This window comes from Panthera onca, chromosome C1 (assembly GCF_046562875.1).
Source record: "Panthera onca isolate mPanOnc1 chromosome C1, mPanOnc1 haplotype 2, whole genome shotgun sequence".
Classification (NCBI taxonomy): domain Eukaryota; kingdom Metazoa; phylum Chordata; class Mammalia; order Carnivora; family Felidae; genus Panthera; species Panthera onca.
The window spans coordinates 110,139,469-110,167,342 of record NC_138346.1 but is presented as its reverse complement, the minus strand read 5'-3'; the positions used below and the strand labels follow the sequence as shown (position 1 = coordinate 110,167,342).

Here is a 27,874-nt window from a genome sequence, read left to right as displayed (position 1 = left end):
GCGTCCGGTGTGAACCGGAAGCCCCGTTGGGAGCAGCCGCCGCGGAGACCCGGCGGCACAGGCCGTGTGGTGCTGTTGCTGCCATGGGCAAAAGAGACCGGGGAGACCGCGGTGAGACGTGGCGCGGGCGCTCTGGGGCCTGCCTGCGCTCGCCTTCCCCGTCGTCCTGTGTCGTAGCCGCTCCGGGCTTCTCAGCGGCTGCCGGCCCCGCAGTGTCTCGCGGCCTGTTCATGCTGTCGCGACAAGCTGCTGGGCAGGGGGCGATCCCTGACCTTTGGGCCGCCTTGCGTCGTGGGCCGGGTGGGAAGCGTTGGAGGGAGAGGACGCCAGCGGCACGCAGGTGGCTCTTGGCTAGGGGTGTATGGCGTTGGTGAATGAAGTACTGCTGCTGCCAGGTTCCCTCGAAATGTCGCTCAGCAGTGCGGAGGGAACCTTAGGCTCCTGCTGCGCTTACTTCTGTGTCCGTATCTGCAGATAAGAAGAAGTCCAAGAAGCGGCACTACGAGGATGAAGAAGAAGATGACGACGACGTCCCCGGGAACGACTCTCAGGAGGCGGTCCCCTCGGCGGCTGGGAAGCAGGTGGATGAGTCCGGCACCAAAGTTGATGAATATGGAGCCAAGGACTACAGGCTGCAGATGCCGCTGAAGGACGACCACACCTCGAGGCCCCTCTGGGTGGTAAGCATACCCTCCGCCAGGGCAGAGCCAAGCTGGTTCGGTTTTTGGACCCCAAATGGAAATGCAGGGTACTGCCCTCCAGAGCTGGCTGGGAGACGGCTTTCACACATGCTGTTTGAGCAGCCTGAGAAGGAGCAGGTACCCAGGGCACACTAGCCTTTGTTTCTAGCCCCTCCTTCTCCCCTTCCCTTCAGTTCTACCACATGCGTGGAAATACTTTTTTATTTACTGAGCAAATGCCGTTTATTGTGTAACATTTTAATTACCCATCTACAAAAAGTAATGGAAGCTATATATTTGCTAGGCCACTCTGTTGCTCAGCTCGAAGTAGGTAATAATCTACGTTCGTTTGAAACCTAACCTAAAGGTACCTTGAAGATAGCCAATAAGGTAGGCTTTCCCTGTGAAGAAGAGTGGAAACCGACTTCGGAAACCTGCTCTTCTAATCTCTCCATTCCTTGGATCTGATTAAAGTAACAGGCCCACAGTTGGCTGAAGGAGGGCTTACAAAAATATCCGTGGTGTTAAAGATCCCTTTTTGGGCAGCTTATCTTTTCTGGGTAATGGTGTGGGAAAGAGTCTAATAGTCTCTACACTTCATTTGTTTTTTTTTGTTTTTTGTTTTGTCTGTCATGTCCATTTGGTGTTTCTTAGGCTCCTGATGGCCACATCTTCTTAGAAGCCTTCTCTCCGGTTTACAAATATGCTCAAGACTTCCTGGTGGCTATTGCAGAGCCAGTGTGCCGACCAACCCACGTGCATGAGTACAAACTAACTGCCTACTCCCTGTATGCAGCTGTCAGTGTTGGGCTACAAACTAGTGACATCACTGAATACCTCAGGAAGCTCAGCAAGACGGGAGTCCCTGATGGAATTATTCAGTTTATTAAGGCAAGTGGGGAGCTAAGGCCAGCTCTTTTGCCTTCCTTGTGAATGTGTTAATAGTGGACAGGTGCTACCCATTGTCAACCTGTGGCCATCATGAAGATGCCATTCAGATCTCGTGTGGAGAGACATAACTGATTCCCGCAGCTGCTTCTCTTCTGGATCTCTTCTTGCTGAGGCCACACTTCTCATGAGCGCTCTGATACAATGAACACTAACACATTGGGGATACTAATTCAGGCCCATTCTGGCCAGGGTTATTTGGGAATGCAGCCAGAAGTGAATGGTGTTTTGGACTGAATTGTGTCCCCTCCAAAATTCATATGAAGCTGTAACCCCTAATGTGATTATATTTGTAATGAGGAAGTAATTAAGGTTAAATGGGGTCATAAGAGTGGGGCCCAGATCCAATAGGATTAGCATCCTTTTAAGAATAGTCACCCAGAAAGCTCAGGTGCTCTCTTTGCACGTGCACAAGGAAGAGGTCATATGGGCACATAGTGAAAAGGTAGTCAGGAAGAGAGCCTTAACTAAAAACTAATCACTGGCACCTTGATGGAGGACTTCTAGAAATGTTTCTGTTGTTAAATCACCCAGTCTGTGGTGTTTTGAACAGCAGCTGAGCAGACTAATATAAGTGGTAAACTCTGTCTAAGGCTGAATTCCTGCACGGGACCAATAGTCAACACTTTCCATTAGGGAAAATCAAAAAGAACTTGCAAGTGTTGAAGTGGATAGGGTTCCATATGAAGAGCATTGGACATGCTTGGGTTTGTCCTGAGAGACAGGTCAATGCCATTCAGAATAGATGACAGTGGCTTTTGTCACCTTCAGCTGATCTAAGGGAGTTGGATTCAGACCCCCAGATCTGGTGAGTGCCACAGACCGTCAGTACAGTGATGCATCCGATCTCAGGGAAGCTGACAGGAACCCTGGTAGGAGTTCTGTCTTCTTGTGATATGGAAAGGTGCCCAGGGAAAAGGGCCTCACCTTGCTGGAATGAACCCTGCATTAGCACGCTGGCTGTGCTCAGTCTTGGCCTGGAGCTGCCTGCAGGAATGTAGGTGTTGGTATAATGCAGCAGGGGATCCAGAAGGGCAGCAGCAGGGGCTGGTCACAGCCTGAGAGCTGAGCGGCAGATCTCCACGGCCACCACACAACCTCTGCTGCTTTCCGTCCTGAAGATTGTTGGGAACCTAGAAGATTTCAGCCCTAGTCTCTTCTGTCAAGAAGCTTCCATTCTGTTGTTTTAATTGTTATTTTTAAGTAGGCTTCATGCCCAGCGCAGAGCCCAGTGTGAGACTTGAACTCATGACCGTGAGATCAAGACCTGAGCTAAGATCGAGAGTCGGATGCTTAACTGAATGAGCCACCCAGGCACTCCAAAGCTTACATTCTAGTTGGGAGAAATAGGAACATTGGTGAGGAGGCCAGGGGGTTTTGCATTTAATTTACACAGCAATTACTAAATACATGCTCTGTGCCAGTTTTGTGCTGGGACCTGTAATAATGCTGGTGTGGCTGGATGAACCATTGGATTAGGTTGGGGCCTGTGGGAATGGAGAAGGAAAGGGAAGGGAAAATAAAAGAAAGATTTTATGTAGCATTTTATAAATTAAGGGATGTGCATCAGAAAGAGCCAGGCAAAAGCAAGGTTTTACTCTCAAGAGTAGAGTTTAATAAGAAAAAGCTCACCTTTGGCAGACCTGACTTCTTTAGGATTGCACATTGGGTAAACTGAAGTCTTCACTTGGTAGGTAGTAAGACATACCCACTAATGAATGTGTCCTGAGTGAGCCGAGTATTGCTAATTGTGCCTGTTGGATGTTGTCACTCTTTGCAGCTGTGTACTGTCAGCTACGGAAAAGTCAAGCTGGTCCTGAAGCACAACAGGTAAGGGATCCTGTGACAAGCCCCCCAAGGCACTTGTGCCCTGTGCAGAGCAGGTGGCAAGGGGCTGATGTCTGTGGGCTGTCTGTCTGCACCAGCACCTGCTCCCCTGAGTAAGGGGATAGAAGGGATGAGCAAAGGGAAGTGACCAAAACTGGGAATTCATTTACTGGCCACTGTGTTCCCCGCTCCCGAGCAGTGACGCTGAGGCTCCGGCCACTCCTTATTTGACCTCAAAGCCAGATTCTGTCCACAACCTCATTTGTTATATCTTGGCCAGTAGCTCGCAGCTCAGATCTGGCCAAGGGTATGGGAGACTAAGAGATTGAGAGAAGCACAGAGCCACGATTTCCAGCCCATCTGATCAAATGAGCCACAGAACCTTCTGGAAATGGTGTACTGCTCAGTAGTCACCTCCTTCCCTCCCCTCTTTTAGGTACTTCGTTGAAAGCTCCCACCCTGATGTCATCCAGCATCTTCTCCAGGATCCGGTGATCCGGGAGTGCCGCCTGCGGAACTCTGATGGGGAGGCCACGGAGCTCATCACAGAGACGTTCACGAGCAAGTCGGCTGTACGTGGGCTCCTGGGTCACCCTTGGTAGTGGGAGCATTGGGACATTGAGTTCAGCATTTGCATCTTGGGACCCTGCTGTCTTACTATTTTTTTTTTAATGTTTATTTATTTTTGACAGAAAGAGAGAGACAGAGCATGAGTGGGGGAGGGGCAGAGAGAGGGAGACACAGAATCCGAAGCAGGCTCCAGGCTCTGAGCTGTCAGCACAGGGCCCGATGCGGGGCTCGAACTCACAGACCACGAGATCATGACCTGAGCCGAAGTCGGATGCTCAACCAACTGAGCCACCCAGGCACCCCTCCTGTCTTCTTACAGCTGCAGTTGCTTGTTCAACTTTGGCTCTTGCTTGGTGGCATGAAGTTTCATTGTTGCACAGAGGTTCAGATCCTGCCTTTTTTACAGATCGCCAAGACTGCTGAGGGCAGTGGTGGACCTTCCACTTCCCGGGTGACAGACCCACAGGGAAAATCTGATATCCCCACAGACCTGTTTGACTTCTACGAACAAATGGACAAGGATGAGGAAGAAGAAGAAGAGACCCAGACAGTATCTTTTGAAGTCAAGCAGGTTAGTGAATGTACCCCTCTCCAAGCGGCCCAGCCCTGCATGGACTCTGTGGTCTGTGTGAGAGGAAGGGATCCCCGTGTCTTCCTGAAATTGCTTTCTCCTTTATGGTGTCTGTGAGCTGTGGCATCATTCCTCCTGATGGGGTTAGATCTGAGTGTCCTGTGACTCTGGCTGCTGGGTCAGTCTTCACAAGTTCCTGGGAGATGTGGGAAGTGTCTGAGGGGCATTTTGGTGGTTTTGGTGGCATTTTGGTGACTGGATTTAATTTTGTCTGTGTCCTTAACTTGAGTTGCTTTTCTGTGCTTTAACCCAGCTGTTATCAAGCAGATATCTACTTGATATCAAGCAGATCAAGATCTGAAATTGTAAAAGCCTACATAAAATGCTGTCTTCTTGACCATTAACCCCCTCGGATTATGCATAGTTTATGAGCATGCTTTGGATTTAACAAGATTATAAATGTCTTCCATGCTCACTCCCCAGGAAATGATTGAAGAGCTCCAGAAACGTTGTATCCACCTGGAGTACCCCCTGTTGGCAGAGTATGACTTCCGGAATGATTCTGTTAACCCTGATATCAACATTGACCTGAAACCCACAGCCGTCCTTAGACCTTATCAGGAAAAGAGCTTGCGGAAGATGTTTGGGAATGGACGTGCCCGCTCAGGGGTCATCGTTCTTCCTTGTGGTAAGTGACACCTGAAAGAAGAAGGTGGCCAGACTCTTCTGTCATGGTCTGCCAGCTTTCTCTTGCTCTCCTTTGTGTGCCCTTCTCTAAATCATACCTGGCCAGGGAGCAGCTGAGGTCAGATGACGCCCTGATCTGTGACCTAACAGATATTTGAGTGCCTGCTGTGTGCAGGGCTTTGACCTCAGCAGTGGGGATACAGTGGTGGATAGAACAACACTTCCGACCTCGGGGAGCTCATTTTGGTTGTAGAGAGACAGATGGTAAACACATCGACTAAGCAATGTGTAAGATCTTGGGCAGTGACAGTGATGTGGGGCAGGCGCTGTCTTTTTTTTTTCATTTTATTTTTTATTTTTAAAAATTTACATCCAAATTAGTTAGCATATAGTGCAACAATGATTTCAGGAGTAGATTCCTTGGGGCCCTTTCCCCATTTAGCCCATCCCCCCTCCCACAACCCGTCCGGTAACCCTCAGTTTGTTCTCCATATTTATGAGTCTCTTCTGTTTTTATGTTATTTTTGTTTCCCTTTCCTTATGTTCATCTGTTTTGTCTCTTAATGTCCTCATATGAGTGAAGTCATATGATTTTTGTCTTTCTCTAACTATTTTCGCTTAGCATAATACCCTCCAGTTTCATCCACGTAGTTGCAAATGGCAAGATTTCATTGTTTTTGATTGCCGAGTAATACTCCATTGTATATATACACCACATTTTCTTTATCCATTCATCCATCGATGGACATTTGGACTCTTTCCATACTTTGGCTATTGTTGAAAGTGCTGCTATAAACGTGGGGGTGCGTGTGTCCCTTTGAAACAGCACACTTGTATCCCATGGATAAATGCCTAGTAGTGCAATTGCTGGGTCATAGGCTAGTTCTATTTTTAGTTTTTTGAGGAACCTCCATACTGTTTTCCAGAGTGGCTGCACCAGCTTGCACTTGCAGGGGCAGGTGATATCTTATACACTGGAGTTAGGGTCTCATCCTTTGCAATCAGCTTGTAAGTGTGTGTATTTGGAGACTTCATAGCAGAGAAGCTTTGCTCGTTTCTGGATGGCTTATTACAGTGTGCACATCCAAGAAAGGAGAGTATAGCCTCCTTGGCACCTGTCTGATATCATTTGTCCTAAGTCATGTCAGGTCCTGGCTGAGGTTCTTGGCCAGAGGTCACAGCACATTCACCTGGGGGCCCTACCTCAGACTTGAGGAGGTTAGAATCTCCAGGGGAGAGGCCTGTGCCTCCACATTTTTTTTTTTTTTTTTTTAATCTCCCTGGGTGATTTTGATACACATGCCTGGTGAAGGAGGAAATGCTGTTTAAAGGAATAGCTTGATTTTTATCTTGATCTTCAAATGGTGGAAGATAGTAAACTTGGAAACCCTGGAATTTCGCCTGTGTCTTTGCCAGTAGTGTACACATCTCCTGTATGCCTGAATTCTCATCCCAGCACGTTGTGCAGTCTAAGAGCTGCCTTGTACTGGGCCCTTGGTGTGGTCTGTGTGCTGGGCACACTTTTCCTCCGAGGCACCACCTTCCCATGGCAGGGGCCACGTGTACCTCCGCTTTCATTTCCTCATGTTCACAATTTCAGCAATAAGAGGGTCTCTTATCTCTGGTGAGTTTTGAGATTTCAACATTAGAACAAAATTCATGGAAAATGCCACAGGAGGGCCTGGTGCCTGTCTCTCTTAATTGTCACATTTGTGCGTGAGCTGGACGTGTCTCCTTTCTATAGAGAAGAAAAGAGACCTTGGAACAAGAAGTGCCTCATGGTATCGGCTCTGAGGGTTATTGCAAGTAATTCACCCAGATTTGTGTGTGGATTCTGTCTGTGTCCTTCAAAAAAATTTTTTTAAATGTTTACTTTTGAGGGAGAGAGAGAGACCAGCATGAGCAGGGGAGGGGCAGAGAGAGAGGGAGGCACAGAATCCGAAGCAGGCTCCAGGTTCTGAGCTGTCAGCACAGAGCCCGATGCAGGGCTCAAACTCACGAATTGTGAGATCATGACCTGAGCCAAAGTTGGACGCTTAATCGACTGAGCCATTCAGGCACCCCTGTCTTTGTCTTTCATTGCAACCTGGCCTTGGGTGGCATTGCCCTTTGGTTTCGCATAGGTGCCGGCAAGTCCCTGGTTGGTGTGACAGCTGCCTGCACCGTGAGAAAGCGCTGTCTGGTACTGGGCAACTCAGCTGTGTCTGTGGAGCAGTGGAAAGCCCAGTTCAAGATGTGGTCCACCATTGACGACAGCCAGATCTGCCGCTTCACCTCTGATGCCAAGGACAAGCCCATCGGCTGCTCCATTGCCATTAGCACCTACTCCATGCTGGGCCACACCACCAAAAGGTCCTGGGAGGCTGAGCGAGTCATGGAGTGGCTCAAAACTCAGGAGTGGGGCCTCATGATCCTGGATGAAGTACATACCATACCAGGTAAGCAGGCTGAGAGCCGAGCTACCTGCTCATTGCAGAGACAAAAATTGATTTCTGTTCGTTGGGTGGAGGGAAGACTGCTGTGTAGCTCATCTGTCTTGCTAGAAAGGTCTGCTGGGTAAAGTTTTAAAGTAAGTCCGAAGCATGTGGGGGGTGGGCATGAGGGTGGGTGGCAGACAGCTTCGTGAATCACGGGCCCACAGTAGTCATTCAGAAAATGGCTTTTCCCTTCTTCCTCAATCTTACTGTTGTAGTTCAGTTTACCCTTAACCGGTTGGCTTATGGTGCTGTGAAAACTGGACCAGCAGCACTGAAGTCCTTGCCGTAATGGTGTTTGTTTTATTTGAAGGCTGAATTGAAGTATTGATCCTTGATACGTTACAGAAGCCCAACTTCTCCAAGTGTTGCAGGCAGTCATTTTTTTAAAAAAGAAATAGCTATATTGATACAATTTCCACCAGTAAAAACTACCTATTATAAATGTACAATTCAAGATTTTTCACAGGTTTATGGAGTTGTGCAGCCGTGACTGTGATCCAGGTTTAGAACCTCACCCTCATACTCATTTACAGTCAGTGTTTTTGCTCCAGCCCCAGAGAACCATGGAAGTGCTTCCTGTCTCTATAGTTGACCTGCCTTTTCGGGAAATACCATAATGTGAATCATATGATATATAATTCATATATGTTTTAAGGAATATATGTTATATATAATAGTAAATATTTCATATATTTTCCAGACTCATATAATATATATTTTCTTAGATGTGGCTGTTTTTACTTTGCATGATGGTTGACCCATATAACATTGTATTGGTAGTATCTGCCCTTTTATTGCCACATAGTATTCTAGTATTCATTGATAAAACAAATGAAGGGGAAGCTCTGGTAAGTTAAATGTAAATTAGGGATTTCTCTGCATGAAATGAAATCAGAGGCATTTTCACGTAGTGTTCAAAATACTGCCTAAGTGGCCCTAGCATCATTCTTTTCAGTTAATGAGAACCCCTCCAGCCCTCCTGCATGTCTGAGGGTACCTATTGATGTTCACAGCAAGCCACGTAGGGATTGGGGGTCATTCAGGTTGAAGGAACAGGGCAGCATTAGTCCCAAGGTGGGAGAGTACTTGACATGGTCCGACAGCACCAAGATGACTATGCGGCAGGAGGGACATAGAGGAGAGCAGTCAAAGCCAAGGTTAGAGAGGGCCAGGCAGGATAGAGTGTGGGCCAAATCCTATACGTAGGTCACTGTAGGGTGTTGGGCTTGTACTATATGAGTGGGTGGGAAGCCATTTGAGGGATTTGAGCAAAGGGTGACATGGTCTGATTGTCATGTACTATGAAAGTACCACCCTGGCTGCTGTGCTGAGAATAAGTGGAAGGAGGCAAGGGTGGAAGCAGCTGGATGGGCCCAACCAAGAGGCTTGAACAGTAAGAATAAAGGTAATCTACTTCTGGATGTGTTGTGAGGGCAGAGCTGACAGGCTGGCCATGAGACCTGAAAGAAAGAGAAATCAAGGATGACCATATGGGTTTTGGCTTGAGCAACTGGAAGGAAAGCTACAGAACTGGGGAAAGCTGTAGAAGGAACAGGTTTGCAGAGTGCAGGGGTTCGGCTTTAGGCACGTTCATTTGATTGCCAGTTAGACATTCTGGCGGTGGCAGAGATGTTAGAAAATCGGCAAAAGACAAGAGTAGACATTTCACCAAAGAGAATATACAGATGCCTAGGAGCCTTTGAAAAGATATTCCGCATCATTAGCCCTGAGGGAAGTGCACATTACTACCATGCGATGAGATGCTGCCACACACCCATCAGAGTGGCCACGATGGAAAATACTGACAATAACTGACGAGAGTACAGAGCAGCTGGCATGCACCGCCAGAGGAATCACAAAATGTACAGTCACTGTGGAAAGTTGGGCAGTTTCTTAGAAAATTGCCATGTGACTCATCAGGCCCACCCCTGGGCATCTGTCCTAGAGAATGAAAACTCAGGTTCACACAAAAACCTGTACATGAATGTTCATAGGGGCTTTAGTCAGAGTCTCCAAAACCTGGAAACAACCAAAATGCCCAACAGCAGGTGACTGGATAGACAAATGGGAAGGTCCCTCCCCTGGAACTCTATTCAGCCACAAAACAACACACTGTTGCTACATGCAACAACTTGGAGAAATCTCAGAGGTACTTGCTGAGCGAAATCAGCCCATCTTGGAAGGTTATATGGTGTATAGTGCCTTTGAAAAGACAAAACTAGTGATGGAGAACAGATCAGTGGGTGCCAGGGTGTGGCTGTAAAGGGAGAACAGGAGGGCATGTTTTGGGGGTAATGGGTTTGTCTGTATCCTGATTGTGGTGGTGGTTACACAGATCTTCACATGTGTTAAAATTTATAGAACCAATCCCATCCACCCCCAGCAAAAGGTCACTTTTTACTGTGTGCTAATTTAAAAACTAAACTCCAAAAAAAAAATTTAAGGAGCAGGAGGTTACTGGCTCTGATTGGATTGGAAATCGATGACCTAGAGAATCACATCCTACAAATGAGTTTGGAAGTGCTGTGCAGTGGTTCTTTTGGAGTCTGTGTTTGAAACTTGGGAAACCTGCGTATGTACTTAGTTTATGTTGATGTTCGTTTTTAGCCTAGGTCCCAGGTTTCAGAGGGCGGCAGCCAGGCTTGAGATTGGTTGTCTGGTGATGAGGATACAGGGTGTACCCCACAAAATTTCATGCTTGCCATCTGTGTGTTTTCTCTTCCTGATTCACTGGGTCAGTTTGTCTCTGGCTGGGTAGGAGAGTAAAACCAAACAGCTCTAGGGGCGCCTGGGTGGCGCAGTCGGTTAAGCGTCCGACTTTAGCCAGGTCACGATCTCACGGTCCGTGAGTTCGAGCCCCGCATCAGGCTCTGGGCTGATGGCTCAGAGCCTGGAGCCTGTTTCCGATTCTGTGTCTCCCTCTCTCTCTGTCCCTCCCCCGTTCATGCTCTGTCTCTCTCTGTCCCAAAAATAAATAAACGTTGAAAAAAAAAAATTAAAAAAAAAAAAAAAAACCAAACAGCTCTAAATAGAATTCTGAGTTCAGTCGTGTTCTTGTGAGCTTCTTGGCTTGGCCATGCTCACTGGGCCAGAGAGCCAATGTTAAATTAGGGGATCCTAACAAATCACAGCAAGATTCTTGATTGTTAAACAAGTATACCACGTTGGATGAGGTAGAATGATAAATCTTTGAGATTTATCTCAAGAGGTAAAGATGGCTGTTTTCTTTTAGACATCATCCAAAAAGAGTCCTATTGTGTCACTCACTGTATTGATAAAATATCGGTAACTGCAGACTTGCATGTATTAAGTGTTTACTGCACTGTGCCACTTTCATTATTTTAGGAAGTATTTATTAAGAACCCACTATGTATCAAGCACTGTGCTTGGACTAGGGACGAAGTGGGAGACAACTGACACCTGTGACATGTACAGCAAAACAAATCACACCCACAGAATATGTATTGTAATTCTATTAATACAAAGTTTGGATGACAAGTGAGATGGTGATTCCTTTGAGAGGGGAGTGTTGGTATTGACAGGCAGGGTCAGAGGAGAGGCTTCTAGGTGCTAGGAACACTTGTCTTGACCTGGGTGATTTCACAGGGACATAGCTGTGTAAAAACTTAACCATCTGTACACTGTGTCATATGTGGGTTCCTCCTCCTGACAGCCCTATGGCTGTTGGAGAATGTGGTAGTGGGATGTGGCTGGTCTGTAGGGCAGATGCCACAGCGGGGGCTTCTTTCTGGCTGCAGAGTATCCAGGCAGGGAGCAGACTCATGCTTCCCTTGGGTTGATAGCATCTCTGGGCTGTCCCCAGCGCTGCCTCCCTGGCACCCGCATGAGGTTGCTGTCTCCATTGCCTTGGCTGCCATGCCCTTCTGACACGAGGAGCCTGGTCTGCGGTCCTTGGCTCCCCTTTTTTTGGAGCGGCACAGTCCTTGGAGATAACTATGCTGCTGGTCTTTGTCTTCAAGTGTATGTGCAAACCACCTTAGGCTTGGAAGACCTGGACACTTACTGGGGGCCCAGACAGTCCTCTGCTATCTCACTGTTCTTATGTTTTTGGTTTGTGTTCTGGTGCAGTCTGACCCTTCCTTCCTCAGATTGTTAACCTCTGTTTCTGCAGTATCACTAACCTCACTTTTAATTGTATTATAAGATAAACGAAACACATTTTAACCTTTTTTTGGAATATTAGTATTTTTTAAAAATTTTTAATGTTTTATGACTTATTTTTGAGAGAGAGAGACAAATTAATTGCAACAGAGGAGGGTCAGAGAGAGAGGGAGACACAGAATCTGAAGCAAGCTCCAGGCTCTGAGCTGTCAGCACAGAGCCTGACCTTGGGGCTCGAACTCAGGAACCGCGAGATCATGACCTTAGCCAAAGTCAGATGCTTAACTGACTGAGCCACCCAGGCACCCCCGGAGTATTAGTATTTTTAAAGGATGAGCCCATCGAAACCCATTAATTGGTTCTTTTTGAAATTAGTATCTTAATCCCATTTATGTGTTTATTTAATTTGATAAACCAGAATTAGAACATTCCAAACAGAGACAGGAGGTTGCTGGTGGACCAGATGAATCTAATTGGAAAGCTCAGAGAAGGGAGTTTCCTAAGGAGAAGGGAGCTGCCTGGGGTTTCATGTCTCCCTGTTGTCTCCTGCTTTCTGGGAAGATGGTAGGAAGTCCAGCAGACCCGGCTCCTTTTGTTTCTCTGATCCCATGGTCACCCAGCCATCTTCCTGGTATCCTGGGTACAAGTTTTAGGATGAATACATTCCTTGCATCATTTGGAGCTCACTGGTGTTTTAAGTGTTACATCGTGTTTCAGTTCACCATTTGCACTCCTGTTGGTAGCTTAGCTGTTACAAGGAAGGATCCTGGGGCTCACTGATTTGGAGCTTCCCTAAAGCCATTTCTCCCTTTTGTTCTCTTTTTCTTCCTTCTTTTGGACATGTCTGAAAGTGATGATTAAGTGTTCTTGCCTAGTCATTCTGGTCTAGAGCCAGGTTCCTATGATTCAGAAACCCGGGGTTAGCCCACTTAGTGTCACAGGCCCGTGTAAAGTCGCAAGGCTGTGTGTGGTACTTGAGCATTTAAAAAAGTGACAGTGTTGAGGCACCTGGGTGGCTCAGTCGGTTAAGCCTCTGGCTGTTGATTTTGGCCCAAGTCATGATCTCATGATTTGTGAGATGGAGCCCCACATTGGACTTTGTGCTGACAGTGCAGAGCCTGCTTGGGTTTCTCTCTCTCCGTCTCTCTCTACTTCTCCTCTGCTTGTGCTCTTTTTCAAAGTAAATAAGTAAACATTTAAAAAAATGTTAAAAAAAGTGACAGTGTGAATGCATTGATTGTTTCCCTAGCCAGGATGTTCCGACGGGTGCTTACCATCGTGCAGGCCCACTGCAAGCTGGGTTTGACCGCCACCCTCGTCCGGGAAGATGACAAAATTGTCGACTTAAATTTTCTGATTGGCCCCAAGCTCTACGAAGCCAATTGGATGGAGCTGCAGAACAATGGCTACATCGCCAAAGTCCAGTGTGCCGAGGTAGCTTTCCCCTTCCTGGTATGGTCTCGAGAGAGGGATTCCACCCATGGTTAAGGAGAAATGGTTCAGGTCCCCTCCCCATGGGCAGATACACAGTCAGGACTTGAGCAGAAGTGTTGCCACTTTGTACTGTTCCCTCAGTCCCCCTGTGAGGTGGGCGGTGTTCTACCCACTCCAAAGACTTGTGAAACAAAACCCCTTTCCAGGGGCACACAGTCAGTAAGTGCTCAAGTCGGGATGGTAATCCAGGCTAGTTTGACCTCTAAATCCACTCCTCCTTTTCCCTGGGAGTGAGCACCTCTGGATGGTCCTGCCCACCCTCACCTTTGAGGAGTTCCTGGGTGCTCCTGTGTGGGCCACCATCCAGGCCACCCCAGGGTCAAAGCCTCTTGGTTTTGGTGTCCCCAGAAGGCACCTGTGGCCTACATCATTTGTAAACACATTGGGAAACACATTGTCCCAGTCTTGTTCCACAGTGAATACCTGCACAGGTAAATGTTGAAAATAACGCATTCAAAGGTAAGTCTTCTCAGAAGGAACAATTGCAAACATCCTTCCTGGCAACTTGAAATGACTGTCACTCACTGGCTAGGGTCAGGTGGCCTCTGTCCCACAAGGGCAGAAGGGTGCCTCTTGGGTAACGGTGAGTGTGAGGAACCTGTGCAGGTAGACTTACTCTGCTGAAAACTTCCTTACCCTGTAGTTGCCTCTTCATAATCAACACGCATCCTACGAAACAGAGCATTGCCGGAATCTCTGAGGGCCTATTCCTCTCCAGTTGTGTCTCCCCTCCTCCAACAGGGGATTCACTGTCCCACGACAGAACTTGTCATCCTCTCCCTTTATTATTTTACCTCTTGTGTATATTTCCATCACCTACTTTGTTTAGCGTTGCCTTCAAAAAAAGTCTTCCTGTATATGAAAATAGAACCTAGTTTTGTGTGTTCTCGTATGACTTGTGTCCCTTGCTTGGTACTTTTATCCCTTGCGTACTGTATTACTTTTTTGATGATGCAGGTAGCTGTGCTCTGCAGTATTCCATTGTACAAATATACCACAACAGGATATATGATGAAATACTGCACAGCACTAAAAATAATGTTGACAGACACTTGGGTTGCTAAGTTTGTCTTTGTAACAGCTTTACTGAGGTGTTAAGTTGATATTTCATAACATCCACCTGTTGTAAGTAAGTAAATTCTGTGATTTTAGTCAGTGTAAAGAATTATGTAGCTGTCCTCACCCTCCAGTTTTGAATTGCATTTCCCACCACCCCGTCACCACCCCAGAAATTTCCCTCATGCCCATTTGCCATGAATCCCTGCTTCTGCTCCCAGCCCTAGGAAGCCACTGATTTATTCTTCATAAATTTGGAGCTTAGTGTTTTGTTTTTGTTTCTGTTTTTTTTGCTGTTGTGATAGTGTTGCTGCAAATATTTTTATACCTGTTTTCTGGGGCCTTGGGTCATTTTTTTCTAAAGCAGTGTTGTTTGTACTGTGGACTGTGGTCCCATAGTAGGCGGTGACATTACTTTATTGGGTCATTATCAGGAAAGAATAGAATCTACCAAAATGCATAAGTACATTAAGGGTAGATGTTGTTTTTTGTTTTTGTTCTTGAGTATATGTTGTTTAATACAACTGTGTTCATGCATATGAATGTTTAGTTTGTGGCCTAAAATGATTCAACTCTGAAGGCCACTGCTCTGGCAGATACACCCAGAGGTAGCATATCTAGGTCAAAGGCTGTGTGGCTGTTCTCTTCACTAGTTGTGTCCTAGAAAACACTGTTTTCCAAAGTATTGGACCGGCTGACACTCTCATCACGGGTGAGTGAGATTACTCCACATCTTCTGAGTGATGTGGAGTACATCATACTGAGTACATAATACTGAGTTTTATTTTCTTTTAATTGTTTGCTGACATACTAAGTATGAAAATGGTATTCCTTATGATCTTAATTTGTATTTTCCTGTTTACTAATGACCTTGAGTATTGCTTCCTATGTCTGTGGACCATTCATGTTCTGTGAAATGCACGATTTTAAAGATTTTACTGTGGAAAAAGAATTGCTTTGGCTATAAAGAACTAGAAATCCTAACGGAGTCATAACAGGACACAGCCCAGGGGGAACCAGAAAACAGTGGCAGCAAAACCTAAGAATTTGAGTTCAGGCCAGTGGTAGGCATGGAGCGACAGCAGCTGAGTCCACAGTGGTTGCAGCATGAAGAAATGGTCTGTGGTGATCACACAGAAGTGGCACTGGTCACACCCCAGAATTCAGAGCCTGTCAGGATAGGCTTTGTGGCCTGTTCAGTGCAAAGTTTCCAGAGGGTCATTTTTGTGTGTTCACAGCCTTGAGACCTTTAAAACCCATGGCACTTGAGTATATTTGTCTGAGTTTCCTTAAGCTTGCTAGCAGCCCATGCACAAGGGCCCAGCACAGAGGAGGCCCCAAAGAGTGTTCCTGTCATTTTTATTTGAAGGATCAAATTGTCTCAGATGTGACCAGTGGGACCCCTTCAGCCTGGCTCCTGTATCTATTTGACATGTCCCCATTCTTTGAGCACTTCCTTGCTTTCTGGCACAGCAAGGTATTTTAGGTTTATCTGGTACTTTCCCTACCTATTCTGGCCCTGGAAATCAGCCATTTCTCCAAGGTGCCCTTTTAGCAAAGAGTGGAATTTACAAACCAAGATCTAGGTGCTAGGTGTGTTCATTACTCCTAGGATGTTATTGCTAGGCTAATTCAACAGACAGAGCTAGGAGGTATGTGTGCGCTTCTCCATAGCAGTGCTGTGTGTAGACTTGTGTGTGGAGGTGTGGTCTAAACGGGAGGGATTACTTGGACCACTGGTTGAGAATCTGGTTTCCTTTACTTACTTGGAGCTGGTGTGAAAGTAATTCCCCAGATATCGATGCATTTAAAAATCTATGTGTTTGGGGTGCCTCGGTGGCTCAGTCGGTTGAACATCTGACCAGCTCAGGTCATGATCTCGAGGTTCGTGAGTTCAAGCCTCACATTGGAATTGCTGCTGTCAGTGCACAGCCTGCTTCAGATCCTCTGTCCCTCTCTCTCTCTGCCCCTGCCCTGCTGTGCTCTCTCGAAAATAAATAAAACATTAATAATAATAGTAATAATAATTATTATTATTATATCTATGTGTTAAGAGATAAATATGAGAGTGTCCTGGTTCAACATTAGGTACTTGATTTTGTTTTGATTTGTTTTAAAGCTAGTCCTGCTAAATTAATGGTCTTTAAAAGTTTCCAGTTGTGTGATGTTTAAATTTGCAAACTGACCCTTGATTCTTACTGTGTCGCAGGTTTGGTGCCCGATGTCTCCTGAGTTTTACCGGGAGTATGTGGCAATCAAAACCAAGAAACGAATCTTGCTGTATACCATGAACCCCAACAAATTCAGAGCTTGCCAGTTTCTGATCAAGTTTCATGAAAGGAGGAATGACAAGATTATTGTCTTTGCCGACAATGTGTTTGCCCTGAAAGAATATGCCATTAGGCTGAACAAGTAAGAAGTGAAGAGTTGGAGTTGCCCCAAGGCAGCTTAATCTTCCCCCAAACCCGAGTACAGAAGGTGCCTGGTTTTCCTTCTTTGCCTCTCAAAGTTCTCTTAGGGTCTGAAGGTCTGGTTCTGCAGCAGCCTGGTCACCCTCAGCCCAGGGGTCAGGGGCCAGAGTCATGCTGCTTTGGTGGGGCTCCATCTATGAGCTGGGCTCCGAAGGTGGGCACAAGTTGGTATCTGGAATGGCAGGCCGAGTGAGCACTCTGGTGGAGCTGAGTTCAGACTGTACAGGGGCCAGGAAGGCAAGGCTGGCTGGGCCAGCATCCCAGCCAGCCCTGCATCTAGACAGAGCTTCTCAGGAAACACCAGAGGCATCCTCAGTGGCCCCTAGTCCCACCTGGATGCTGTGTTAGCACTGCTCGTGTAGACACTAGGCTTAGATTGAGGGACGTGGATTCAGGAAAAAGCACAGTCCAGAAACAAGGAAAAATGTGAAGGAGGAAATCCTGAAGAGAGTGGTGACCAGAACCTTGGCTGAGGGTCTATAGCCCCTCATTTTTATGGGCCTCCCTCTGATATTCTTGCATGGTGGAGGGCTTCCCGGGAGGGAGCAACCTTGCAAGAATTCCTTTTCCCACTGATGTTAATTGGGGGGTGATTCTGTGGTCCTCCTAACATACCTCATTCTTCTTTAGACCCTATATCTATGGTCCTACATCCCAGGGAGAGAGGATGCAGATTCTCCAGAATTTCAAGCACAACCCCAAAATCAACACCATCTTCATATCCAAGGTCTGTGTGCCCTGCAGGGTGGTGGTGAGGCCTCAGCACCCCCAGGGCTAGAGGGGACACTGGGTGATTGCGAGGGCCATGAATTCATGTTTGTTGAAGGGACGTCATGTGTCACTTCTCATTCCCATGTTTCCAGTGTCTGGTGACAGGAATGCTTTCTGATGGGTAGCAGAAGGAGCAGTTGTGGGGTTGAATGTGTTGTGGACAATTTATAAAGTCTCTTTGCTTGACTGAGGTTTTCCCCACTTCTTTTGGGGATATAGGAATTTTAAATTGTATTTTCTCTATCCCAGGGGAAAATTTTCATTACCTATTCTGGCAGAAGTGGACATTTAGATGAGGTTCTCTTTGTGGAGTTTTTGCTTCCTGTGGGCTGTGGGCAACCTTCATCCTGGCTGTTCTTGTGCCGTGGTGTGGTGGGCGGTGGATGTAGGCACGGTGCGAATGCACAAAGGCCCAGCTCGGTGATACTGTTAGAAGCTGTGGCCCAACAGTGTAGAGCAGGCATTCAGATTAGAACAGGCCCAAAGCTCAAAATAAATGCGGTTTGCCAATGAAGTTGATCACAGCTGGGTTAGTAAGTACCACACTTAGATGTGTGCTGGGAACCTCCATGGTTGGAACCCTCAAGCCAAGGCCGCTACCCTGACCAGATCCAGCCTGGTGTGGGCAGTGGGCCCTGACAGGTCCTGTGTCCCACATGTGCTGATGGTTTCATTGGCCTCCAGTCACGAGTGTAGATGGTTTTGTGCAGACGTGTTTCTGTAGCAAAAAAGAAGAGTAATCCTTTACAAAGAATCTCTGTCAATAGGCCCTCTTGTGTCTGGTCCCTAGCAGCCTGGCCTGGGAGCATAAATGAGATGGCCGGTGGGGACTGGGAGTCCTGACCCGCTTCTTTAGGACAGCTCTCAGGAGAGTTCACAGAAGGTCCTAGAGGCCTGCCTGCATCCGCAGGACCCCGGTACAGAGGGAAGAGGATGGGTTTGTCTCTCTCAATTATCTTTAGAGCTTATTTAAATTCCAGGCCAATTGATTGTTTTCTTTTTGTCCCAGATAAAAAACAAAAAAAAAATTTGTCAAACTCAACGCTGTTTCATTTCTGTAGGTGGGTGACACATCGTTTGATCTGCCAGAAGCAAATGTTCTCATTCAGATCTCATCTCATGGTGGCTCCCGGCGGCAGGAGGCCCAGAGGCTGGGGCGAGTGCTCCGAGCCAAAAAAGGTAAAGGCGGCCTTACGCCTTCTGCTCCAGCAGGTCTTTCCTTTTGAGCCACTTGGACTCGGAAGAGGGTAGGGCTGCGCTGCCTGCGTGCCCGTGGTGGTGAGCAGGCACCCCGGGACCCCGGGACCCTGGCTAAGTAGATGCCGCAGGGAGGGGTCCCAAAGCAACGACCAAGATCAGCGTGGCTTGTGTTCTTTCTCTGGCCTCGGAGTTCCTACGTGGGCGTTCTCCGTGGCAGCTGCCTGCTCCGCGTTGGGTGTCCTCTAAGCCGAGCTGTCGCATTGGTAGGCCATCGGGGGCCAGGGAAGCAGTGTGAGTGTGCAGTGCTGTGGACATAAAAGGCAGGAAGCAGAGCTGGGCCGCCAGTGCCGTGTGGGAGCTAGAACTGAACCCTGGGCCTTGAGTCAGGAGTTGGGGAGGGCTTTGGAAAGAGCGGCTCGGGCAGCCACACGGGGATACTTCACGCGCACCCTGTGAAGAGTCCTGCCTTGGGCGGCAGCTCGCAGCAGGGGTGTCGTGCTTAGTGAATGAGGGTGCAAGGCCGGAGTCTCTGCTTGTTACCTGTGGTGAGAGGGCCCTGACCCTAACGGTGGGTGTGGCAGGGACTGACACTTAGAGTGGCCGCATCTCTCCTCCTGGGACCAGGCATGCCCTAAGACCAGGATACAGGCCCTGTCCTCAGGGAATTTGCTTTCCTTAGGGGCAGCTGGACTGCTAGGGTGACTGGAAACAAGGGTAGGGGCATATGTTGGAATCGTACTGTTGTAGAATGTGTTTAAGAGGCGGCTGATTGTATTTAAACTGGAGACAGGGCATGTTAGTAGAAATAGCATGAACTTGAGCACCAGACCACCCTGGTGACCTTGGGCAGGTAGTTTGCCGGTCTGAGCCTTGCTTTCCCATCCAGAGTGGGAGTGACAGTCCTCTTGAAGGACTCTTGAAGGACTCTTGTGAGGAGGGAGCCATATATAATAGAACAGTGTAAAAGGCTGCTGGAGAAACGATAGCTTTTATAAATTGACAGGAATATCATCTGGCTAGTATATGTGAATGTATCTCATTAACTTAATGCCTTACCCATTACCTCCCCCCAAAAGAAACAAATCTAATTTTAAAGCCCCTTTGAATTTGAGTAGAATTTGTTTTTTTAAAAATACTATTTGATATGTAACGTATTTGGCTGCTACCTTTGCATCTGTGAGCTCTTGTAAGACTAAGAAACAATTGAATTCAGAGGCAGTACACAGATATTGAACCTGCTGACATTTGGACTGTGAAGCAAAATGTGCAGATTTTCCAGAAGGATCAGGTTTTACAGGCTTCAGTATTTTCTGTCCTAGTTTCTGTGATCATTCTTCTGCTCTAGGTTTTTTTTCTGACCTGGGATTTTGTTTTTTTGGTTTTTTTTTTCTTTTTTTTTTTCAAGCAACTTTATTGAGACAGAATTCACAAACCATATAGTCGGTCCACTGGAAGTGTATAGTTCATTAATTTGTTGTTTCTTAATGTTTATTCTTGAGAGAGAGATACAGAGAGCGAATGAGAGCAGGGAAGGGGTAGAGAGAGAAGGGGACAGAGGATCCGAAGTGGGCTCTGAGCTAACAGCAGAGAGTCCAACGTGGGACTCGAACTCACAAACTGTGAGATCATGACTTGAGCTGAAGTCAGACACTTTGACTGAGCCACCCAGGTGCCCCAGTTCATTGGTTCTTTTTTTTTTTTTAAACGTTTATTTTTGAGGAAGAGACAGGGTGTGAGTGGGCAAGGGGCAGAGAGAGAGGGAGACACAGAATCTGAAGCAGGTTCCAGGTTCCGAGCTGTCAGCACAGAGCCTGACACGGGGCTTGAGCCCATGAACCTTGAGATCACAACCTGAGCTGAAGTTGTACGCTTAACCAACTGAGCCACCCAGGCGCCCCCATTGGTTCTTAATATAATTGCAAAGTGTATAACCATCACCACAGTCTGTGTTTAGAATATTCTCATCTCTCCAGGAAAGAAACCCTTTCCCATTGGCAGTAACTCTTCCTTTCTTCTTGCCTCCCAGCCTCATCTGCAGGCAATCATGACTATTTTTACCTTGATAATTGTGCTCATTCTAGACATTTCATATGTATGGAATCATGCAGTCTGGGTCTTCTGTGACTGCCTTTTTCACTAGCATGATGTTTTCACAAGAATCATCTTTATTGTAGTATGTATCAGTATTTCCTTCCTTTTTAATGCTGAATAATATTCCATTGTGTGTCTTATTTATTCGTTCTTCTATTGACAAACACTTGGGTTGTTTCCACTTTTAGCTCTTAGGAATACTGCTGCTATGAAAGTCATGTGCAAATTTGTGTGGGTGTATGTTTTCAGGTCTGTTGGGTATAACTAGGAGTAGATTGTTGAGTCATGTGGTAACTCTGTTGAACATCTTAATAAACTACCAGACTATCCTCCAGAACGGCTGCACCATTTGACACTCTTAGCAGCAATGTGTGAGGAATCCAGTTTCTCTACATCCTTGACAATAGCTGTAATAACCTTTCTTTAAAACTTTTTTTTATTTAAATGTTTGTTTATTTTTGAGAGAGAGAGGGAGAGAGAGAGCATGTGCAAGTTGGGGAGGGGCAGAGAGAGGGAGACAGAATCCCAAGCAGGCCCCAGGCTCCAAGCTGTCAGCACAGAGCCCACCGTGGGGCTCGAACTCATGAACCATGAGATCATGACCTGAGCCACGTCAGACGCTTAAACCTTCTGAGCCACACAGGCACCCTGATCTTTTTTGATTCTAGCCATCCTAGGGAGTGGCAGGTGGTACCTCATTGTGGTTGTGGTTTGCATTTTCCTGATGACTAATATGTTCAATGCTTTTCATGGGCTCATTGGTCATTTGTATATTTTCTTTGGAGAAAGGTCTGTTCAGGGGCACGTGGGTGGCTTAGTTAAGCCTCCGACTCTTAATTTCATCTCAGGTAATGATCTTGTGGTTCATGGGTTCAAGCCCCACATTGGGCTTTCTGCTATCAGTGCGGAGTCTGCTTAGGATTCTCTCTCCCTCTCTCTCTGCCCCTCCCCTGCTTGAACTCTTTCTCTCTCTCTCTCTCAAAATAAATAAACAAACAAACAAAATTTCTTTAAAAAGAAATGTCAGTTCAGATCCTTTGCTCTTCTTATAATTGGGTCATTTGTCTTTTCATTATTGGCTTGTAATAGTTCTTTATATAGTCCAGATATAAATTCCTTATCAGATACACGCTCTGTAAATATTTTCTCCCATTCTGTGGGTTGTTTTTTCACTTTCTTAATGGTGTTCTTTAACCAAACAATTTTAATTTTGATGAAGTAAGTGCCCACACAGAGTCCAGGCCATTAGCCCCTTGACTGCAAAGCTCTCCCACTGCATTGTGGTTGACCCTTGAACTGTAGTTTGAGCTGTGGGGGTTTTTTTGGATAACTCCAGTACTGGGAGTGTACTTTTGTTCACGATTTTCTTAATAATGTGTTCTTTTTCTGGTTTACTTTATACTAAAAATAGTATGTAATATGTATAACATGCAAAATACGTATTCATCAAGTATTCCATATTACTGGTAAGCCTTCTGGTCAGCAGTAGGCTATTAGTAGTTAAGTTTTGGGGGAATTAGATGTTATGTGGGTTTTCAGCTCTGCAGGGTTAGGGGTTCAGCGCCCTAACTCTCACATTGTGCGGGGTCAGCATACTTTTGAGCCCTGGAGCCTTGCTTCCAGGCATCGTAACAGCTAATGTTGTCCTTTTTCCTTCCCTCTCTCTTTTTATATATGTTACATATGTGCGTGTGTGTGTGTGTGTGTGTGTGTGTATGAAATAATAATATATGTAAATAGTATTAATTATAAAAAATATATTTTATTTATGTTTATATATTACATATATAATATTAATTATTATATGTATATATTTTATTAATTACATCCAAGTTAGCTAGCATATAGTGCAACAATGATTTCAGGAGTAGATTCCAGTGATTCATCCCCTATGTATAACCCCAGTGCTCATCCCAACAAGTGTCCTCCTTAATGCCCCTTGTCCATTTAGCCCATCGCCCCTCCCACAGCCCCTCCAGCAACCTTCTGTGTGTTCTGTATATTTAATAATCTTTTACGTTTTGTCCCCCTGCCTGTTTTTATTTTTGCTTCCCTTCCCTTATGTTCACCTGTTTTGTATCTTAAATTCCACATGAGTGAAGTCATATGATGTTTGTCTTTTCCTTGCCTCCCTTAAGGAATGGTGGCAGAGGAGTACAATGCCTTCTTCTACTCGTTGGTGTCCCAGGACACACAGGAAATGGCTTACTCAACCAAGCGGCAGAGGTTCTTGGTAGACCAGGGTTATAGCTTTAAGGTATGTATTCATTAAATGCGTGGTGAGAATAGAACCGAGGCTTGCTTTGTGCCCGCACCTTCAGGAGAAGGGGGAGCCGCCATCAGCACCACTGGGGGACAGCCTAGGCAGGCACAGAGCATGAGGGCATTGGAAACCCCACCTCACGTTCCCTGTATCTCTGCATGAATTGCCAGGGACTTTGAGGGAAAATATCGTGCAGGATCCCTTCCTGCCCGGCCTTCCCACAGTGAATGGTTAAAGAATGGGGCCTCCGAAGTGGGGGGTCTGGAGTGTCTACTTGTTCAGATTTTACAGTTGTCTTGGAAGAAGAATGTTAGCTGTCAGCAGGAAGATGTGCTTCCTGGCAGGACTCGGGACACCTCAGAGCTACGGCCGTCACTGTGCCACCCTGAGCCCCTTGGGATTACTTTCCTGCATCAGCAGTGGCTGTCCACTGGAGCTCAGGGTTTCCCAAGTTGTTCACACACCTGATTTGTGATACAAGGTCGGCTCCAATGGGGCGCCCCACCGGGTGCTGGGCGAGCTGTGCTGTCAGTCAGCCTCAGGGGCCTCACGGCACAGGTGTCCATGCGCTATGAACCCACGGTTGTGCAGTTTGGGAGGTGCTAACGTTTTGGCTGACTTCCACCGGCTGCCATGTTTGTGTTCTCTTCTGTTGACACAGGTGGAAAGGTTATGTCACGATTTTGTGCCCCTAAAGGTTTTTGTTTGTGGGGGTGGATGGAGGGTGCTGGAAGCTGGGGACTAAAAGGACACCCCTAGAATGTGTAGGTTCCCAGATTCTTGGTTCTCAGAAGACTGCAGGCTGCCTTTTCAGATCCTTTCTCTTGTGTCTTTTTCAGGTTGGCCAGCTTCTGTCATTAACCATAGATAAGAGGTCAGGGTCGTCTGACCCCTCCTTTTTTAGCTGGAAGCAGTGACAGTTTCAGATTTCTCATGCTGGGCTAGAGGATAGGATGCTTGACCGTATTTTGAAGGATTTGCATTATGACCTTTTTATGTGTCTATGAAAAGTAGGTGGTGATAGTAACATTCATACGTCCTGATCCCTGGAGAGTCCAGTGAGAGAACATGTGCCAAATCAGGTCATGTCCTGGGCTTTTTGGAAGGTGCCCTTGGCAGAAAGGCACCTGGACCTGCGATTGTCTGCTGGTCGGAGGGGCCTTTGCCCCACTTGCCTTCAGAGCTGCCTGCTGAGAGCAGCCCGGTTAGAGCTCCTGCGATCATGACCCTGGACTTCCCAGAGGGGTGGTCAGGCCAGGGCAGAAACGCCCGATGTTTATGCTCTGGGCCTGTGGCCCCCTGACGGGCTCAGCCAGATCCCTACTTCTAGGCCTTTTCTTCTCATTTAAATTATGAGAAGATTTAGCGGGGGGGTAGATTTCTCTACGTCATCAGTCCTGGCTTTCTTCAGGGATTGGTAGGCCTCATAGTGAGTCACCTCCAAAGAAGGGAAAACCACATCTCTACATGCTGTTCTCTTGCTGTCTTAGAAGAAAGTGCTGCAAACCCACCTTGACATGCTCTCATTTCTTTTTTTTTTTTTTTTTTTTAATGTTTTTACTTATTTTTGAGACAGAGACAGAGCATGAGCAGGGGAGGGGCAGAGAGAGAGGGAGACACAGAATCTGAAGCAGGCTCCAGGCTCTGAGCTGTCAGCACAGAGCCTGACACGGAACTCGAACTCACAGACTGAGATCATGACCTGAGCCGAAGTCAGAGGCTCAACCGACTAAGGCACCCAGGCACCCCGACATGCTCTCATTTCTAAGTGCCGTCCTGCTAGAAGTCCTATGGGCCAAGCCCAGGGGGCTGAAGACCCTTCCTGAGGGCGGCAGGCTGTGCCCTCCATCTTTGGTCCCTTCCTTTACCTGGTGCAAGGTGGAATACTGCCATGGGGGCACATTAGAGTTGTCAAGGTCCCGTTGGTTGTCTGTAGTGATTATGGATTTGCTGTTCTGGGAGTAGGTTTCTCTGGAATTTCCTTCCCATCTCTTGCCCCGCAGTCATCAGTTAAGCTCCCTGTTACAGATGGCTCTGAAGCTGGTCTCTGCAATGCCAGAGAGGAGCTCTCCGTTTTTAGCCACCTGCTCAGCTGGGTCCGAGGGAGGCAAAACAGAAGGGGCCATGTGGCCTGCTGATTTCGGCTTTATAGGTGATCACAAAGCTGGCTGGTATGGAGGAAGAAGAGCTGGCGTTTTCCACGAGGGAAGAGCAACAACAGCTCCTACAAAAGGTCCTGGCAGCCACTGACCTGGATGCAGAGGAAGAGGTGGTGGCAGGAGAATTTGGCTCCAGGTCCAGCCAGGTGAGTGAGTGGGTGACGCCCCACCTGCCAGTTCTCCCAAAAGACAGAGTTTTTATGCGCCCGCATGCACTGCGTCCCTTGTGCATGTGTGCGTGTGCACCTGTGCGACCTCCATAAAGACTTGGAAAGACCAGGAAGCTGTGGAGAAGAGAATAACAGAAATTGCCCCCGTTAACCTTTCGGTGCATCCTTCCTTCTGGACACGCTGTTTCATGTGGCCACGCCCATAGTCTGTGGCTGGCCCCCTTCTCTGTGCACAGAATGGGGGAGCCCAGGATGGCAAATGTGGCCCCAGGTCGGCTCCCAGGTGGCTGCAGGAGGGGGTGTTGCAGGCCTGGGCCCGCCATCCAGGGCCTTGCACAGGCCAATTCAACTCTGGCTTCCTCCTCAGTAATAGAGCTAAGCCGTCCAGCTTAGGTGGGTCTAGTCCAGTAAGCTGTCCAGTAAGGTGGGTCTAAGGATCCTCTCCCAGCTAGTTTCAGTATTTATCTTGAAAAATGTAGAGTTCTCTCTGTCTCTCTGTCTCTCTCTCTCACATTATAAAAAGAAAATTTAAATTAAAAAAAATTAAAAAGGAGCACCTGGGTGGCTGGGTTGGTTGAGCATCTGACTTTTTATTTTAGCTCAAGTCAAAGCCCCATAGAGGCTTCACGCTGAGCTTGGAGCCTGCTTGAGATTCTCTGTCCCCCCCGCCCCTCTCCTCAGCTAGTGCTCTGTCTCTGCCTCTAAAATAAAATTAATTAAAATATGTAGAGTTCTCTGAAAATAGTGAACTTTCCATTTATTCTACAAATAGTTACTGAATGCCTGCCTGTGCCCAGTCCTATATAATATGGTATAACTAATGAAAGTACCATTATGGGGCGTTCTTATCTGGCTCTTCCAAGAGAAAAGTACGGTGTAGTCAGGTACGTTGGAAACTATATTGATGTTAGAGCTAAGAAGTGAGCAGTGGTTGGGGTGAAGGAAGAAATACACTGTCCCCCGGGGAGGTGCTGCCCTTCCTCTAGCCTGAGACTGGGGGACCAGACCAGCTCGGAGGTGTCTGAGCCTTCCCTTCATGGATGCTTGCCTCTCACTGTGTCCTTGGAATGCCTGGTCAATGCCACCAACCAGGGAGTCACCTAAGGTCAGGTTGGCATTGCTTGGTGCCTGTATGTCCCCAGGCTTGTAATCTGGTGCAAGTGGTGTGCAAGGCTCTGGGTCAAACCCTGCCTGTGTGATTTCTGTTCACACCATGTATGTCAAGACAGATGTGGCTGTCCCCATTTTATAGATGAGTTCATTGAGGTGCAGACATTCAGTATTTGTCCACAGTGAGAGGTAGATCCAAGATTCAAGCCCAGGGCTTTCTGGCTTTCCATTTGATTCAAAACCTTATGGTGGAGTCTTGAGCTGTTGGGGGACCACTGTTCTCACTGTTGAAAAATTCTGTTTATAAATTGTTAGTAAGAGAGGCAGAATAGCATTATGGTTAAGAATAGGGAATCTGAAGCTGGCTGCCAGAGTTGAAATCCCGTCTCTTTAAGAGCTGTGTAATCTTGGACAAGTTACTTAATCTCTCTGTGCCTCAGTTTCTTCATCTGTAAAATGAGGATTATAATGATTGGGAGGATTAGATGAGTTAATAACATGTAAATGCATGTGAACTGTTTAGTATAATGCCTGAGACATAGTAAGTAGTCAATAAATGTTCTAAAAAAAATATTGAAAACTTTGAAAAACTTACTACAATTATAAATGTTCTAAAAGGAGTGTCTTTCCCCTTGTAAACTAACCTTGGGCTGGGTTCTCCTGCAGGTGTCTCGGCGCTTTGGCACAATGAGCTCTATGTCTGGGGCCGACGACACCGTGTACATGGAGTACCACTCGTCACGGGGCAAGACTTCCACAAAGCACGTGCACCCACTCTTCAAGCGATTCAGGAAATGATGGCCACACGGTCACCCAGGTCAAGCCAGGGTGCTCAGCACCACTGCTGGAGAGGGATTTTCCGTATCATAATCTTTCCTCTGGCATTGGCCAACATGATCTAGATGCAGTGTTTGTTAACTGTGTTGAGGAAAATGCATTGAGAGCTTGGCTCTGTCTTTGTGAATCATCCAGGGCTTTTTGAAAAAGTTGGGAGACTATATTTTTGGGGGTTCCTAGACCATTTTCCAATCTTGGGGAGTGGTCATTCCTGTATATAAATCTTTGTAATGTTTAAGGTGTATAAATGGAACATTTAACAACTCTTTTTTTTTTTTTGACGTTTATTTATTTTGAGAGAGTGCATGAGCAAGAGCAGGGGAGGGGCAGAGAGAGAGAGAGAGAGAGAGAGAGAGAGAGGAAGAGGAGA

The 27,874-nt window shown here is 46.9% G+C and overlaps 1 protein-coding gene across 1 annotated transcript; it reads left to right on the top strand.

Annotated features, from left to right (window-relative positions):
• ERCC3 (ERCC excision repair 3, TFIIH core complex helicase subunit) lies at positions 1-27,768 on the top strand. The gene is made up of 15 exons (XM_060624855.2): positions 1-111; positions 475-680; positions 1,335-1,571; positions 3,409-3,458; positions 3,892-4,027; positions 4,432-4,596; positions 5,080-5,284; positions 7,407-7,721; positions 13,132-13,316; positions 16,642-16,844; positions 17,534-17,630; positions 18,736-18,853; positions 23,104-23,222; positions 25,381-25,533; positions 27,334-27,768. Exons 1-15 carry the CDS (start codon positions 84-86, stop codon positions 27,463-27,465), a joined length of 2,349 nt encoding a protein of 782 aa, XP_060480838.1. The 5' UTR covers positions 1-83; the 3' UTR covers positions 27,466-27,768.
• The last annotated feature ends 106 nt before the right edge of the window (positions 27,769-27,874 follow it).